General features: G+C 39.6%; 2 protein-coding genes across 2 annotated transcripts; both read right to left on the bottom strand.

Annotated features, from left to right (window-relative positions):
* Window positions 1-6,313: 6,313 nt before the first annotated feature.
* Window positions 6,314-11,543, bottom strand: LOC117386476 (leucine rich adaptor protein 1-like). The gene is made up of 2 exons (XM_033983837.2): window positions 11,151-11,543; window positions 6,314-8,372 (listed from the first exon to the last, which is right to left on the bottom strand). The coding sequence occupies exons 1-2, from the start codon at window positions 11,346-11,348 to the stop codon at window positions 7,986-7,988; spliced, it is 585 nt and encodes a 194-aa protein (XP_033839728.1). The 5' UTR covers window positions 11,349-11,543; the 3' UTR covers window positions 6,314-7,985.
* Window positions 11,544-11,755: 212 nt separating this feature from the next.
* Window positions 11,756-17,102, bottom strand: LOC117386091 (5,6-dihydroxyindole-2-carboxylic acid oxidase-like). The gene is made up of 7 exons (XM_033983398.2): window positions 16,672-17,102; window positions 16,063-16,385; window positions 15,416-15,620; window positions 14,733-14,900; window positions 13,201-13,380; window positions 12,662-12,808; window positions 11,756-12,570 (listed from the first exon to the last, which is right to left on the bottom strand). The coding sequence occupies exons 1-7, from the start codon at window positions 17,021-17,023 to the stop codon at window positions 12,386-12,388; spliced, it is 1,560 nt and encodes a 519-aa protein (XP_033839289.2). The 5' UTR covers window positions 17,024-17,102; the 3' UTR covers window positions 11,756-12,385.
* Between the last annotated feature and the right edge of the window lie 210 nt (window positions 17,103-17,312).

The raw sequence follows: 17,312 nt of genomic DNA on the forward strand, positions 1-17,312 counted from the left end.
TCTTGCGTGGCATGGTGTATTAATTTATCTTTGTAATTTGGGCTGATTGGGACCTGATGAGTGTAAAAACCAAGATTTATTTATTTATTTTTACATTATGTAGTTTCTGAGAAAGGTGATGTTCACATATGAGGACATTATTTCGTTTTAATCATTTTGATAGAACATTTGAATAATGATTTGCAAAAAATTATTTATTGCCTGAACACAGCAACATTTGTCCTGAATGTAAAAACTATTGTGCTTCTTGGAACAATTTGGCTCATTTGAAGTCCCACTAAGAGGTGCAGGAAGATATATGCCTTTACAAAACAAAAAAAAACAAAAAAAAAAACAAAAAAAAACAAAAAAGAAAAATTCTGAACATTCTAAATTCTCAAAATATTCTAAACTGAACATTTTTACATAGTTGCTGTTCTTGCATGCCAGGGGTGCCCAAACTTTTTTCACAGGGCCACATCTTGAACAATAATCCACATGGAGGACCACAGACTGGTGGTCAATACAATGGATAATTCAGATAGGTGCATTTAACATACATTAAATAAGGCTTGAAATATTAATAGCAAGTCTGTATGGCAACGCAATGTGATGTCATTTATGTTATATTGGTAGAATTACTCAAATTTGCCTTCAAAATACTGATTATGATCAATTGGGCCAGTTCAACTGAAGGCCTGAGGGCCAATAAAAATTGATCTGAGGGCTGCATTTGGCCCCCGAGCCATAGTTTGGACACCCCTCTTGTATGCTCTTCTTCTTCTTCTAAAAATCTGCATTGTGGCCTAGGCAATCCAAAATGTGTTGTCCAGGAGGATAAATGGCCTTTTTGTAAACAGTTGGCAACAGACGTCAACAAGTATTAGTGAAAGAGTTAGGCCTACACCAATACATCATCTGTTAACATAAGTGCATAGCAGGGGCATTTCTCAGAGGCTAAAAATAGCAGAAGGGAGAAAAGTACTTGCACGGTGTAGGTAGTAGTAAGGTTGCAGTAGTAATGGTATGGTAGTATACACAGAACAGTAGTATCAGCAAATAGTAGTAGTAGCAATAGTACTATCAATACCACCAGCAGCAGACAAATGAGGATCATCTGGTCTTCAATTAATTTATTTTAACTACTGCTGCTACTACTATTGTTACTACTGATATTGTTTGTTTTTAATAGATAACTTTTTCAGATCAAGATTTAGTTTGTTTTCATACCTGACAGTTTCGACTGCTCACTAGCGCCTCAGAGTGGTCACGTGATGTCGCTGTGACGTGTCCGCTCAGCTGATTTAAACTGGGACGGAGCAATCATCATTGGGACAGAGGACAGAAACATCTTCGCTGGATTTCAGGTGGCAAACGAAATACAGAAATGTGCCCAGGTGACTTTAAACCGGGATGAGGGGGCCTTTTTACTCTCACACACCTGGGATACTGTCCTGAAGTTGGACTGTAGATGGCGCTGTCGTTCTGCTTCTGTCGGTAGGAAAACAGCGCCAAAATCTGTTTAAATCAGCTGACCGGACACATCACAGCGACATCAAGTGACCACTCTGAGGTGCTAGTGAGCAGCCCAAACTATCAGGTACGAAAACAAACTAAACCTTGGTCTGAAGAAAGAATCTATTAAAAAACAAACAATAGCAGTAGTGATAATAGTAGTAGCAGCAGTAGTTGCAATAGTAGCAGCAATACCAATAGTAGTAGTAGCAATGGCAATAGTAGTAGTAATAGTAGTAGTAGTAGTAGTAGTAGTAGTAGTAGTAGTAGTAGTGGTAGTTGCAGTAGTAGTAGCAATACCAATAGTAGTAATAGTAATGGCAATAGCAGCAGCAGTGGTAGTAGCAGTTTCAATAATAGAAGTTATACAAATCATAGTAATACTAATGGCAATAGTAGTAGTAGTAGTAGTTGCAATAATAGTAGCAATACCAATAGTAGTGGTAGTAGTAGTTGCAATAGTAGTACCAATACCAATAGTAGTAGTAGTAATGGCAATAGTAGCAGCAGCAGTAGTAGTAGTAGTAGTAGTAGTTGCAATAGTAGTAGCAATACCAATAGTAGTAGTAGTAATAGTAGTTGTTGCAATAGTAGTAGCAATATAAATTGTAGTAATAGTAATGGCAATATCAGCAGCAGCAGCAGCAGCAGTAGTAGTAGTAGTAGTAGTAGTAGTAGTAGTAGTAGTAGTAGTAGTAGTTGCATTAGTAGTAGCAATACAAATCGTAGTAATAGTAATGGCAATAGTAGTAGTAGTAGTCATAGTAGTCCGAGGACTGCAGATGGAAATTAACTTTAGCTAAATCTGGCGTAAAGCATCTCTTCTTTATGAGACTAATGTGTTTGCACATGGTCCTTGTTAAAATAAACCAATTAACTAAACTAGACTAGTGGTAGTAGCAGCAGCAGTAGTCGTAGTAATAGTAGTATTGGTAGCAGCAGGAATTATATCACTAGCAATAACATATACTGGCTATTACCTTTTCACTGTTGACAACCTCTGTGTCATTCACCCTTTTGTACTGCAAACTTACAAAGTACAATGTCAACTTTCGCTCTCTGGTTACATAATACTGCGGATATGAGAAAAAAACAAAAAAACTCCAATCCCCTTCTACTTGAATCTAAATTAACTTGTCCTGCATGGGGGTATAGGCACTGCAAAACACCACTTGTCTTGGGCACAGAGCCAGTATCAACTCAGCCCCTCTTTCATGTTGAAATGTATACTTATAAGGCAAAGGCAACCTCTGTTCGAGCGTAGTGTACCATGTAAGTCTCTGGAATTTTGACTCATTACGCCATCCGCTCACAAAACCTGTTCAGTGCGTCCAATTACGGAGGCCACCGGCAGCCCAACTGCAGACTTAACATTTTCACCTTAAAGAAACATCATGCCTGGGTTAGTCTTGACATGTAGACGGTTGTTACGACGTGTACTTTCGCCAGAGGTGGGAAAAGTAGGGCCACAGATCAATGCACTCACTTCAAAATAGTCAGGTAAACAGAACAGACCAGCATTTGAGTTGTGCCTATTAATACTTCTATTGTGTTGTTGTGTTTTTATTTAACTTTTACATTTGTACTGATTTTATTGGGTATCTAAAAGTATATTGGGCCTTATACTCGAGTACTTGAGTATTGTTCCAAGTTAAAGTGCCAATATTATACAATTTTCTCATCTATGATATAATGTTATTTCCTTATCAAAAACATACCTGGAGTTTTTTTTGTTTCATTCACACATGTAAACCCCGCAACTTCAGGTTCTAGGACAGGAGTCTCAAGCTCACGGCCCAGGGGCCAATTGCGGCCCGCAAGATGATATTTTGTGGCCCGCAGGACAATATGAAAGTTTAAAGTTAGTGTGGCATTACCATGTTGTGTGTAGAAGGTTCACCAAATCAGTAAACCCCAAACACACGTCACTCGCACTGTGTACTCCCGTCACAAAAGATTCAACAAATAACGATGTATATCCATAAAATCCACAACAATTGACATATTTCCTCATGTATGTTGAAAACAGTGATGATATTTGAGAGATTTTAAGCATTTTTTGTGGAATACCTGATGCGGCCCAGCTTCACCGAGACGCTGCCTCCTGCGGCCCCAGATGATTTGAGTTTGAGACCCCTGTTCTAGGAGTTCCTCTCGCAAACTAAAACACTCTGTTCCACCTTGTGATGTCATATGGTAATCCAGGAAGTGCTCCACTGTGTTTTTCAACTCCATACACCTTCACTAGCATCATTTGGATAATTGCAGCTTGACAACTTCAATCTTTACTGAACTAAAGGTAAAAACGTAGCTGTTAACTTGAAAACTATCACTTCATGACATCACAAGGTAGAACAGAGCAATTTGAGGTTTGGAGATGTAGACAGACGAATAATAAAAGGTTGCTTGAACATGTGTGAAACAAAAACAAAAAACAAAAAAAAAACCTCAAGGTATGTTTTTGAGGAGGTAACAGGATTATAACATGGTTTAAAGCTCTCAAGTTTAAATTTTTGGTCATTTAAGATCTTTAAATGGCTGCTATGGCGACCCCAATACATCCACGGTGCAACTATTATCACTTCTTCTACTGCAACCAACTGTATCCCCAAAATGAAATATATGACTACTACTACTTACATAACTCCAAATGCATACTTACAGTGCAGTCCAGGCAGTTAAACATGAACTGCTGACATAGTGGTACTTCTCTTTCATTAGTTTTATTGGCTTTTGTCTGGTGTAGCTGACAGGGGGCTTAAGCTGCCTAAACCCTGTGGGGGTAGAGATAAGGAACAGCAGTGGAAACCAAATAAAGCTGATTTGCACTTGGACTGGGTCAAAGCTGCGTACACTCATAACGTGAGCGGGTATAGTGATTGCAATGTGTTTGGAGTTCATTCAAGTGGTTGGTATAGTGACGATAGCCTGAAGGATGGACTTTTCTATTAACTTATCTATTAACGCTGCACTATGTAACTTCCCGTTGTAGGGGATGTGCCACTTTCTTGTCTAAATGGAGATGTTACTGTTTTGCCTGTAATGTTACATCGAAATGCATTTAATTTACAGTATCTATCTTGCATTGAGTCTATTACAGGGGCTCCTTGAAAAACGTAGTGTAAACAAAGCTTTGAATTTATGTCTTAAATGAAGATAGGTGTGGGATTTAATACATTTTTTTCTTCCCACTCCTTTTTGAGCTTATATAAGGATTAATTTGTGAAATGTGCTTGAAGTGTACCCGATACATGTGCTCGAAATAAATAAATAAATACAATAAATAAAAAAAACATGCATTTTTACTGCAAACAGCATCACTGCTCCATAGATCTGACCTGTAACTTGGTCTGAATTAATTAGCGATTAAATTAACCAAAGTCAAAATACCAAGGTGACATAAACATGCTGGATATAGTAAGAAACTAAGTCCATACTTTCATGAATCTTGAATACAGTACGCAGATTAATTGTACTACTATGCTGTCTGAATACTTAATACTACTATTACTAACGTCTACTGCAACTATAGTGGTAGTAGATGTTAATAGTTGCTGCAAAGATGCGTTTATTTTTACGGTAAATTTCACAAAATAATTTGAATCCTACCATTAAGTAACTACAATACATCGCCCTGTGGTCACCAGTTATTTGCAAAGAAAAAAAGAGTTCATCTTTCCCATAATGACTTCTCCGGAATACCCAGTCTGGAACTACAATTACACAGGAAAGATAAGACTACTACTGTTACATAAATGCCACAAGACCATGATATATTGTGCAGACTTGGCACTTCCTCTGTAATCTTTCATTGACTGACTATTAGAGATTCCAGACTTTCGATTTGAAAAGTTCGTTGTGCCAAAATATACACAGCAGTCAATCTGTCTGTATGAACCTGCTGAATGGGGCTATATGAATGTGGTGAGGATAGTCAAAACAAACACAGAGATAATTGGACATACCACACTGAACATGCGGGTGTAGTTAGTTACTGGACTCAATAAATAAATATATGAATAAATAAATACATAATTTAATTTAATAATTTAATAATAATTTAGCTGTATAATGTCACCAGCTTCCATTTAAATATTTTATGTATTTTAAATAATTTTCATCAACATGTAGTACAGGGGGGCCCTTCAATAGCTCCTATAATTCTTAAGTTATGCTCACCAAATTTTAGCAGTAGATCAACTGAACCTTCTGAGATTTTTGGCAATATATACGGTTATAATTGTTCACTTACAATTCAACTTATCACTACTTAAAATAGGGGAAGTAAAAATGACTTAATTTTAAAAAATATATAGTTTTTTAGGTGTCCACCATTTTGGGTTTGTCTCCGAACAGCCCGATCCAACACACTTTACAGAACATTTGAAAGCATTTCCGGCTTATGGCTCGATATTACGTTTTAAGTCGTTTATTGTCTGAGGTTTATTCACAAACACCTTTTCTTTAAGATCGACCCACAGGAAGAAATCAGGACTAGTCAGGTCTGTGGAGATCACACACTGCACCGTGTCTTTGAAAACAACTTATTATTCTTTTAATGGCATTTACGTTTGGGGCGTCTCTGGTATTAAAATGTCGATGGTAAAACACCGCTGGGTTTGTGAATTTGACCCATGTGACTCAAAGTACCACTGTACAATGAGGGTTCGTCCCTCGGTGCTGTATTTGCTCAGATTAATACTGGAAGGGTAGTTCTAAATGCTGTGAAAAAATAAAATAAAAATATTTAGAAAAAAAAGAGTTATGATTTTCAGTGTATAAAGGATTGCCATTTCTTTTTTTTTTTGTTTTTTTTTTTGAGTGAGTTTTTTTAGTCTTGTTTGCGACTATAATGGAATAATGTCTTTAAACTGATCTTGTGAGATTGAATTGTATCTAAAAAATGACAAAAGATATACAATTTCCATATATTATTTTCATTTTCACAAAACTTCACAAAATATCAACAATACAAACGTAAATCATAGAAAGTCACTGTTTAAAGCCGTTGACAATAGAACGTTTTAGCTTTAATATGCCCATTTGCATACGCGTCCATATGTCCATAGTCAACCATCTGTTTTATATTATTTATCCTTAAGACCATCAAATGAATTCAGTCAACCATCTCTGAGTACCAGCGTGTAGCTAATCTCTTGAATTAAGACTATGCTAAAGACGGCTTAGCTTCAGTCAATAAAAATAATGACAAACATACTGTACAGTAGCTGGTAGCAGTAGCAAAATTTGGCATATGGGAAATTGCACTTGCTGTAACAGTAAAAACAACCGCTTGGCCACTTCAAACAGTGTAACCTTGAATCACTCAGCGCAGAAAATGTCTACTTTTCCGAATGGCAGATACTCTGCTCTCTTAGATCAGCCCATTGTGGTTCAGCCTCTGCTAAAGTTCAGACTGAAGTTTCCACTGTGCTGAGGCTTCTAAGCAGTACAACAATGTCCAGGCAGTTACTTCAAAAATAAATACAATGCTTAAAAAGTACCAGTTTTGGTTTCATTATCAGCATGAACAAAAATAAAAACATGAACACGGACATGGACTTTTCTTTGGTGTGACAAAAGTGAATGTGACGTAGGAGGGACTGTGTTCTTAAAGTAATAGTGGTTTCAGTAAGGCTGTACAATATGGACTTTTGATGATTGTGATTGTGTGTTTTTATATTTAACTATATAAAAAACATTGCAAAATTAATAGGTATACTGTCTAAACCAGACTTATAGAGACTTATCCATGCATTTGTCTCCAGTAGGTTAGACTACTGTAACGGCCTGCTCACTGGCCTCTCCACATGAGCGTTAAGACAGCTGCAGTACATCCAGAACACTGCTGCTCGGGTCCTGACTAGAACCAGGAAGGACTTCACACATGTGTCCTGTGCGCAGGTCTCTGCACTGGCTCCTGTGAATCAGAGAATAGACTTTAAAGCCGCTCTGATTGTGTACAAGTCTCTCCATGGCCTAACACCAAAGTAACATCTAACATCTCCCACATGTTAGTACCGTATGAACCATCTCACACTCTGAGGACTTCAGGGACCTGCCTCCTGCTGGTGCCCAGAGTCACGACTAAACATGGAGAACCAGCGTTTCAATTTTATGCAGCTAAAACCTGGAACAGTCTTCCTGAAGATGTGAGACAGGCCTCTACTTTGACAATATTTAAATGCAGGCTTAAAATGGTTCTGTTTAGCTGTGCATATGACTGAAATGTATACTCAATTTTAACCAACCTTTAGTTATTGATTTATTATTCCGAAGAAACTGCATCCCTCTTGTTTAGTAATCTCTTGTTAGCTTAAGAGTATCTACACAAACAGCCTCTTCACATCCCTTATAGTTACTGCCAAAATGTCATCAAGATATTAGCTAATGCCAATATTGTACAGCCCTACCCTCATGGTTAAAGTTTTTACAACAACTTGAAAACTGTGACACCAAACAAACTCAAAAGCGTCCATCCTGGGTGCCCACTATCCAAAACAGTAGTACTCATCCGCCTCCACCCTGAGCTTTAGCGGCGATTTACTGAAGGCGTCTCCATTGATCACAGTTTTCTCCATGTACGAGCTGAGGTCCGTGGGCGAGGGGTCGTCAGGGATGTCCTCCAAAGTGTCCAAGTACGAGCCCACCGAGAGCCCATCCAAATTGTCACTGTTAGCATCATTTAAGCTATTCATGCTCCCCCTGAACGAGCTGCCGTCCTGACTGTCAGATAGACTGTACAGGCTCCCGGACAGGCTGCCGTCTTGACTGGCAGTGCCCCCCTTGTCCTCCATCATCCAGCGGATCGACTCGATGCCCTCGTTGATGGTCATGAGCTGCTGCATCACCTTGACGTCAATGGCTCGTAAGTTCGCCTGGAATGTAGGAAAGAAGAGCTTTTACTTTCTGTAAACAGTGGTAGGTATGTACAAAGTGTTAAGACGTGAACACATTTTGGTCTCTTCACTTCATACTATGCCATTACTACTGCTGCTACTGCTGTTACTACTATTATTACTACCAGTTGTGGAACGTAACAATGTAAAAGTAGTGTACTTAATTACAAATTTCAGGTATCTGTCAACTTTAAAGTGGATACTTTTTACTTTTACCTTTGACTTTACTACTACTACTACACTTATTTACTTACCTACTTTACTACATTTGAGAGCAGGTATCTGTACTTACTACTCCACAATGCTGAGGGTTTATTTTTAACATGTTCATAATTTGAACAGACAATTTGTACTACAAAAATGTACACATATAAACGGATCATCACAAATCTGAGGCGTTATAAGCCAAATACTTTTATTTTTTACTCTTGAAGTACATTTTAAAAAGGTACTTTAATACTTTTACTTAAGTAGATTTTTTTCATGTGATACTTTTAATTCTTTTTTTTTTTTTTTTTTGCTTCGGTATCTGTACTTTTACTTAAGTAACAAAACTGAGTACTCCACCACTGACTACTAGTACCAACACAACTATACAGGACAACTACTAATACTGCTACTCCTATTACTATTACCATGGTACCACTTTATAATAACTACTACTGCTTAATTAACCTAAATTTGTGGGTTAGGGCTATTAAAAGTGTAGTTATATTAAACCAATACTAATATTACTTCTTACTACTACTGCTCCCACTACTACTACTACTACTATGACTCCTTCTAGATTATGTCAGAAACACTACACACTATGTGAATTCATGGACGAATCTACTGTCAATCTAGTAGGCGAGTAGAATGAACATATTTATCAGTATTTGGGTCACAACGGTCCTGCAGAAGCATGTACAAGTATTCATTCATTCAAGAGCGAAACATATGATGAATAACGACATACAACTTAAGATGCAAATGACAGCTCAACAAATGTTAGCATTCTTTTCTCATGGTTACCGCACAATGGACTTCTTATCCCGGCGCAAACAAAAGAAACAGGAACTTGTATTATCCCAATAATAGAGCAGTCAGGAAGCATGCGTCCAGGATTCGGAATGATTTGTGGACTATCGACACAGTACAACCATTGACTCAAGCCTGCCGTGACAACTGTTGCATTTAGGAGGAGGAAATGACCAGCTTAGAGTCCATCAAAGGGATTCCCCAATGTCCAAGAGGCTGACAAATGCTTAGTCAGGGTGAAAAATGACTAAATGAACAGCTGCCGGGACCTGTCGTAGTCAAATTGCATTAAAATGTGTTGTGTGTTGTGTGTTCCTGACAGCTGCGTTGGCTAAACTGGCTTCGTTTTGGATCATGTGTTTGTTTAGGGAGGACCGTCTGCTTTCTGCACACATGGAAACAGGTGGACGTAAAGCAGATTATAACCCAAATTACTATGTCTGCGAGTCAAAAACACAAAATGCCATTATAGGTCCTATATTACACAAAATGAACTCTTATGTGAATGAAACAAAACACAACTCCAGGTATGTTTGTGCTGAGGAAACAACATTATAACGTAGATCATAAAGTAGTGTAATATGAGCCCTTTAAGTACACAATTGGTGCAGGGTATTGTCACGTTAACCTTGTCATTGTGTGCTTTGGATATTAAGTCTATAGAAAAGGAATTCCACCAATACTGTACTTTGTGTGACTAAGCCTGCATTCTGGTCGATAACATTGCGTGTATATGTGATATAATGGAAACTGTTTGGTATTAATATTTCTGTAAAGGACTCCAGGAAGACTTAACAATAACCAGCTAACTACCGGTAAATAATAATTAACCTAAAAGCATTTGAATACCCAAAGATATAGAATGCAAAGCTGTCGATATCAGAGTTAATGTTCACACTTATCATGATTTGGTCATTCTGGCTTGAGTCCAACTTAGTCCTGATGTAGACTGTGTTTGGTCCTGGTCTTGTCTTGGTTAAGTCCCGGTCTAGTCCAGGTTTAGCTTTGGTTTGAGTCCCACTTTATTGAGTTTTTGTGTGGTCTGCACATACCTTTAGTTTAATACATAATGCACAATCCTGAATGATGTATGGCTTTGCTACTAATTTTATTCATAGATGCACCCAGCTTGTACCCCTAAACAAAACAAAAACTAGTAATCTGAAATACCCACACCACCTTTGAACTGAGTGACCAGAAAAGGGATAATGGTGCTTGAGAAACTCGGTCAACTTTGCCATCTGCTCAGTCATCCTAATACCTCGCTTGAGCTAAAAATAAGCACTTTACCTTAAGGTCATTCAATGCCTCAGACCCTGGTGCCAAAAGACGCAGTGCGTATTAGTCGCGTGATTGTAATTAACACCAGACAATTGGATTTCACAGTGTAGTTTGAATGACAAAGAGAGGATGCATGCTCCTAGTGGATAAGGAGAGGAGCTAACGTCTCTCTCTTTACGAGGGCAGGTGTGAATGGTTGTCACCTACTTCTAACCAGTTTCATGGCTCACGCTGACGCAAGCCAACACTATTTCTGCTTTTAACAACCCATAAACGTGTCCTGGGCTTTTTCACAGAGAAGGGAGACGTTTCCTGTGTATTTAACCAACGCGTTACAACTTGCTAATTAATTCAGCAAGAATGTTCCAAAGCGCATCTACTTTTACGCACGTATGGATAGCACACATTTCTTCTTATTCAGCATGGGAATTTTGAAAACTTTAGTAAATTACTCACCATTTCTTGTTTTAGGAGCAACATCTTGCTTTCCAGGCGTTTAAAGTCCGCAGATTTGGCACAGAACTTGGCTGAACGCTGTGCCTTCTCGTGCTGTTTTCCTCCAACAAGAGAACGCACAAGACTATCCGGCACTTTTCTTCCCAACTTTGTCTCCAAATCCTTCAACTCTGGGAAAACGCTGCTGTCTTCGTCCATGGCTTGAGTCACAGTTGTAGCCGAGATGTTTCAAGCTGGTTAACAGATGGAACACTTGTGGATTGCAGTGAAAAGTCAGTAGCAGAAGTTGCGCTCAGTCAGAGGAAGCGGTGCGTCCTTTTCTCTTTCATTCAAGTATGTGACAGAACAATGCGTAACTGCGAGTCAAAACATTTAACCATTTCACATTACCTCATCCCAAACCTCCCACTGGAGCTTTTGACCAGTAGCTCTACTGTTTAACCACCACGCGCTCCCTCTAGGCCACGCCCACATGCAACGTCCCTTTTGAAACCAGACACCTGACGCACAAGTAGCCGGTATGGCGTTTCTGTCCTTTGCGTCCATAGACACACACACAGGAGACATATTTTAATAGCAAAGCATTTAATAAGACACAATATTAACGTTAAACTAGCTTGTAAAAGTACACAGCTTTTATGAGAGTTTTTTCCACACGAATCAAGACAGTAAAAGCATTGCGTAAAAAGTAGTATCAAACAAATATACAGTTCAAAACATTGTATAAGCATTTGTATGTGTTCAAAAACTTTAAATACTATTAAATAAAAGGCAAGAATCTGAAATGGGAACCCAGAAAGTCTTCACGACGCTCTGCCCAGTTTCAAAGATTGGATTAGTGCGCCCCCAAGAGGGTGTTAAGGCTCTGTCACATTGTTTGTACAAAGTGATTTCCACTTCTAACAACTTGTACTGAATTTCACAAAATCATTTATCATCTACCTTATTTCAGTGGTATATAAAATCTCAAATACACATCTTGACTCTAAACTCATCCAGCGTAAACGTCTGGCCAGAACTAACATTAGCACCACCTGGCGGCCACTTAACGCATAATGTATGTACTTTCAAATCACATTAATTTCCACCAGAAATCAAAAGACATAAAACTATATTACAACAGCATAAATACAAATTGTGGCTTGTTATAAAATGTTTTGGATGTTTGTAGTGAAATCTACACAAACTGCATATGCGTTTTAAGGCGAGGCAAACGTGATCATTAAATAGCAGTTTTAAACAACAGATTGGTTTTTCTCATCATCGTATCTCTGGTACTGATCCCCAAGAAGAGGCTGGTGGCCTTCCCTCCTGGACCTGGCGCGGACAGCACACGTACTGGCAGCGAAGACGATAGCAACCAACACCAGGGCGGCGACAATGGTTATGGTGATGATTTCAGTCATGGTAAAGGGTTGAGCTGGACAAATAAAAAAATATATATAAATAACTACTGTTTGTTTGTTTTTTAGGTCATTTTCTTTTCAACTACATATTTTTTTAATATTTACCCGGCCATTCAGCTTCATAAGTGTAACCTAGATTGTCCGGAGCAGTGACAAACATCTCTACGTTGGTCACAGGAGGCCAGAACGGAACCATGTTGTAGCCCCTGTTGTGGCCAATGGGAGCGTTTGCCTCAGGATACACAGCTGAATCTAGTAAGAAACACAGTGGCTATAACATCATGTACACCAAAACATAAGCATTATCTAATTTCTGTACAGATTGTGTGGTCTGCATACATTTTTAATATCATTTAAAAGGTATGCAGACCAAACAATCTGATGTGAGGAACCATAATCAGATTGCTGTTAATAGATTTCAGATTGTAAAATGGTAAAATGGTCCTATTTTTATAGTACTTTACAACAAGAAACCACTCACCTATTCACACACACATGCATACACCAGTGTACACCGATACTAAGAGCAAGGTGGGTTAAGTGTCTTGCCCAAGGACACAATATTTACTGTTCACATCCCACTTAACACGTAACTTGTCAATAAGAAAAGATGAAGCGTTATTATTATTTTAGAAGCAGCACACCTGGACTGTGTCTCCTCAACCACTCGTCAAAGATGGCGTCCGTGAAGGTGTGCAGCAGGACAAAGATGGGGTCGTTGGGTGACAGGTGGGTCTGCCCCCCTGTCCCGTTCAAGAACAGATGGGCCAGGTTGTGAAGGCTCCGTACCACTGGGTCGTAGTTACCTTGAGGGGCGCTGTAGCCTGTCAAAACACATCATGTAAAAGATTATAAGCTAACGTTACCACCATCGCCCCCGAAACTAGGCTTAAAGTGGGAACTAAACGCATAAACTCCGCCCACAACCACATTTTAAATAGAGATGTTAAACTGGAAAGAGCCTGGAGGGCTAAAGGTGAGAGTGAGAGGGAAAGAGGGGCGGGGTCTGGAGGTATAAGGAAAGATATGGGGGTAGTTTCAATTAAGGAGGTACAGTGTGATGTCACAGAGCACTTGAAATTGCAGTAGCCAAAGGCAGTACACAGTTTTGACCAGAAACCTGCAAATGTACCTAGTTTGCACTGAAATTGCCACAAAAAAAAAGCAAAAAACAAAACAGCAGTAGACAATGCTATTAAACCTACGTGTACACAGCACTGTTGACTATCAGAAAGGACGTTTTGCAGGCATTTAAAAAAAAAAAAAATTATTATATTAAAACATACTTAGTAATATATTATTGTAACAAGAAACGTAACACTGAGGCAAGAATGAAAGGAATCTGTGAAGACCTACAATGTTTGCCGCAAATTCTACAATATATGGAGTCTAGATTATTTTTAGAACAGGGAATAGGTTATTATCAATACATTTATGGGCCATACTTCTGGATATACTTTTGTTTTGACTCATAACGACTGACTGAGCTTGTTTTGGACCAACAGAACTGAGTCAGAGATAAGACGTGCGTGCTTTTGGTTTGATTACATTGGGATTAACACTTGCTAAACGGGGCATCACGTTTGAACATAATATGAACTCAGCCTTTGTTTTGTAGAAAAATAACACTTTCTAGCAGCGTATAGCACAGATGTATTTACCAATCAATAGCTTGGTAACTTACATATTTGCTGATTTACTCCCTGGATTGTTTGTCTGGAGTTTTGAAAGTGTTATAACTGAATAAATGGGTGTCCCTGTAGCGTGTAATGGTACAACATCAATACTTAACTCTGTTCGCCTCTACCTCTTACAGTAAAAGTTCATAAAACCTTTTCATGTGCACAAATTCCTTTCACCTTGTGCTTTGTCATGTGATTCTGGAGCTGAGGGTGGGGGTTTTTGGGGATGTTGCACAGGCGCTTTGCTGTGCTGTAGTAACACATTCACTATAAACTGTTCACTTGACCACCGCCAAACTATCTCAAATTTGAATGTTCAATATTTTTCCATTATATTTTTTAAATGAATTTGCATGATTCATATGGGGGGCGTCACCCGATCAGCCATTATCGACCAGCTTCCACTTGTACACAGTTTAGTTGCAAACGCTGATTTACTGTTTAGTTCAGAGAGATGAAAAATGAGAAAATATTTGCAGTAAAAATAAGTGTACCTTCAATCGAGTTCCTGAAGCTCTCATCGGAAGTGGAGTAGTAGGGGGGCGTGTCGAAAGTGTTGACCTGGAGACACGCGGCCACGTCCTGGGGCTCTGGGAGGCGCTGCACCATGGGACGGTTCACATTCCCCGCTGGGTTCCTTCTGATTGGAGACGACTCTGTGCCTGAACAGAAACAATTATGAACTGCCTTTGTCGTCCTTTGAGTTTGACTATTACAGAACATGTTTTAGTCTAAATGTTCAGCCTTAATCTATGCCTGGTATAGTTTGGGTTTAGATCTGGTGCTTGGAAGGTGAATTATGATCTCAGGCGATTAGGTATAGACAGACTAGATGTATTAAGTATTACATATGGAAAACTGTTTGAATCCAATATCCATAGTTGTTTTGGGGGAATCAGAACTATTCAAAGATACACTAAAATAGAAAATTATTAGCACTGGTGAATTAAAAAAAAAAGGTTTTTAAGACACAGGAGCCAATGTTGAACAGAAACACAGACTATAGCCTTTGTGTTTTGTAATTGGGAAATGGGTATTGTTGCGCTGATTTACAACAAGAGCATTGTATAGGTTTTCATTCCTACAAACTTTGATGTTCTGTGTAATTGCTTTTGTTATCTTGTGATGACACTAGAGAGAAAAATATAAAATGAAAAAGTCAGAACAATAGCCTTACTGTTACAGATGGTTCCCAGCGTGTCGTAGTCCTCCACGCTCTCACAGATCACCCTCCATGAAGAGAACACAGAGTTCGTGCTCAGAGAGTTCATGTCAAAACTGCTGCGAGCCCCCATCAGATCATCAGTGCAAATGTCACATGTGCTGCCCCCTATGGCGAAGTTCCAGTAGGGCAGGGCAAAGGAGGGGTTCTGCAGCATGTCCTGGTGATGACAGCATATTAATTATTAAAAGATAAATTAAGTTATTGCTCCCTTGGGTGTTCACAAAAAGCTAAAAGCGACGGGAAAACTGCTTTTTATGTTTATGGTTTCAAATATGGTCCATCATCAGAGTCATCCTAAAGGGAAAAACTCTCTCAAGGAAATATTTAAAAGTTAAATTTAACAGTGTGAGATGTTGGAAAGTAGTTGTATTGAAACAGGGATATTGCTTTAAATGATTAATAAAACTCTTCAAATGAAACGGCATCTGTGCGTAAAAGGCACGTCTAATTGTGTTGCTTTACGCATTCACTCCGCATTACGCACACTGATGACTAGGACCTGGCTCGTGCTTGTACTTGTCTCATCGATCAAATTTACGCACACGCCTTAACCAATTACATTACCACACCAATTACTCCATGGCATTTTGACTTGTCACCTGCATATCCTGCTCCAGCTGCAGAAGATGGAACCTGTGCCACGTCAGAAACCCAGGCCCCTCGTGAGAAAAGTCCACTCCTCCAAAACTGGCCTGTCCCGCGCCCAGAAACGTCTTGCTGACTGAGTAGTAGTGGGTCCACACAAAGTAGTTGTATATTGTGATGTTCTCAAATTGCGTGGTGTTTCCATCGGGACCAAACACCTCCTCGTAGCGCCGCGTGGCAATGACCAAGTCCGGGTGCACTGTGCGTTTGGCCTGGTCCAAAGCGCTCACAAAGGCGCGCTTCTCATCCGCACTCAGCTGCATCACGTTTCTTCTTACTGGGAATTACAAGATTATACAAGTTACCATGTCCTAATGAGGCATAATGCAGGGGTAAATTTGACAAATTTGGAAATAAATGCACAAAAGTTTGACCCAATGAAATCCATCAATATAATAAAACAAATAAATCATAAAATTGTGGGTTAGGACTGCGTAAAGCTAAAGTTGTGAAGAACTTTTTATATGACTTGTCTCCTTTTCATCCAATCTTTACGCACGGGCGCGCTAACAGCTTGTCCGCGCGTAATTGGCACGTTGCGCGGTACATTAGGTTAATCTTACCAACAGACACCCGCTCGTCACAGTTGTCTCCCGTAAATCCATGTCTGCATCTCCCGCAGTTGAAGCCGCTGAAGTTTCCGTTACACTGACACGTCCTGTTGAAAAAGCGCACGGGCCATCGCTCCCGGTCATCGCGTCCATCGTGGGGATACTGCGGGCCGTGTGGTCTCGAATCAGCCGCTATGGGCACGCACTGTCCGCGGCCTGCGCTAGCACCACACGGGTCATTGTCCAGTCCTGGAGGTGTGGGACAGCACTGACCGCTCCTCAGTCCCTCCGGTGTGACGCATTCTCTGGGGAACTGCGCGCTCGCCAGAAGCAACGAGCTCCCCAAAAGAAACAAGACCAACATGATCCAAATACGCCAAAATGACACACAAATTCACTTTCACCGAAATTATTAGTTAACAAGCATCCCAAATAGAATAAGGAGTTCGTTTTGCGCCAGCACCCCCCCAAGCAGGACCTTTTATAGCGGATTAGCGCATGACTCCCAGGATTTTCAGCCCCGCGTGACCCCCATCGCATACCATCATATTTCCAACTGAGGATGAGGCTCAGAAGCGGACAGCCTGATCCAGTCATGCACACCATTATTCTCCTTCACAAACCAGACAGAAAAAACTATATGACACACAAAT

Source organism: Periophthalmus magnuspinnatus, chromosome 18 (genome assembly GCF_009829125.3).
Source record: "Periophthalmus magnuspinnatus isolate fPerMag1 chromosome 18, fPerMag1.2.pri, whole genome shotgun sequence".
Taxonomy (NCBI): domain Eukaryota; kingdom Metazoa; phylum Chordata; class Actinopteri; order Gobiiformes; family Gobiidae; genus Periophthalmus; species Periophthalmus magnuspinnatus.

What these genes read in the sequence shown, in the direction of transcription:
- LOC117386476 (XM_033983837.2), bottom strand. Translation starts at nt 11,348, where the DNA reads ATGGACGAAGACAGCAGCGTTTTCCCAGAGTTGAAGGATTTGGAGACA. An exon ending in TGCTCCTAAAACAAGAAATG is followed by an intron (nt 8,373 to 11,150) that starts GTGAGTAATTTA and finishes CCTACATTCCAG; the next exon opens with GCGAACTTACGAGCCATTGA.
- LOC117386091 (XM_033983398.2), bottom strand. Translation starts at nt 17,023, where the DNA reads ATGTTGGTCTTGTTTCTTTTGGGGAGCTCGTTGCTTCTGGCGAGCGCG. An exon ending in GCTGGGAACCATCTGTAACA is followed by an intron (nt 14,901 to 15,415) that starts GTAAGGCTATTG and finishes GTTTCTGTTCAG; the next exon opens with GCACAGAGTCGTCTCCAATC. An exon ending in CTTCAGGAACTCGATTGAAG is followed by an intron (nt 13,381 to 14,732) that starts GTACACTTATTT and finishes GTGTTTTGACAG; the next exon opens with GCTACAGCGCCCCTCAAGGT.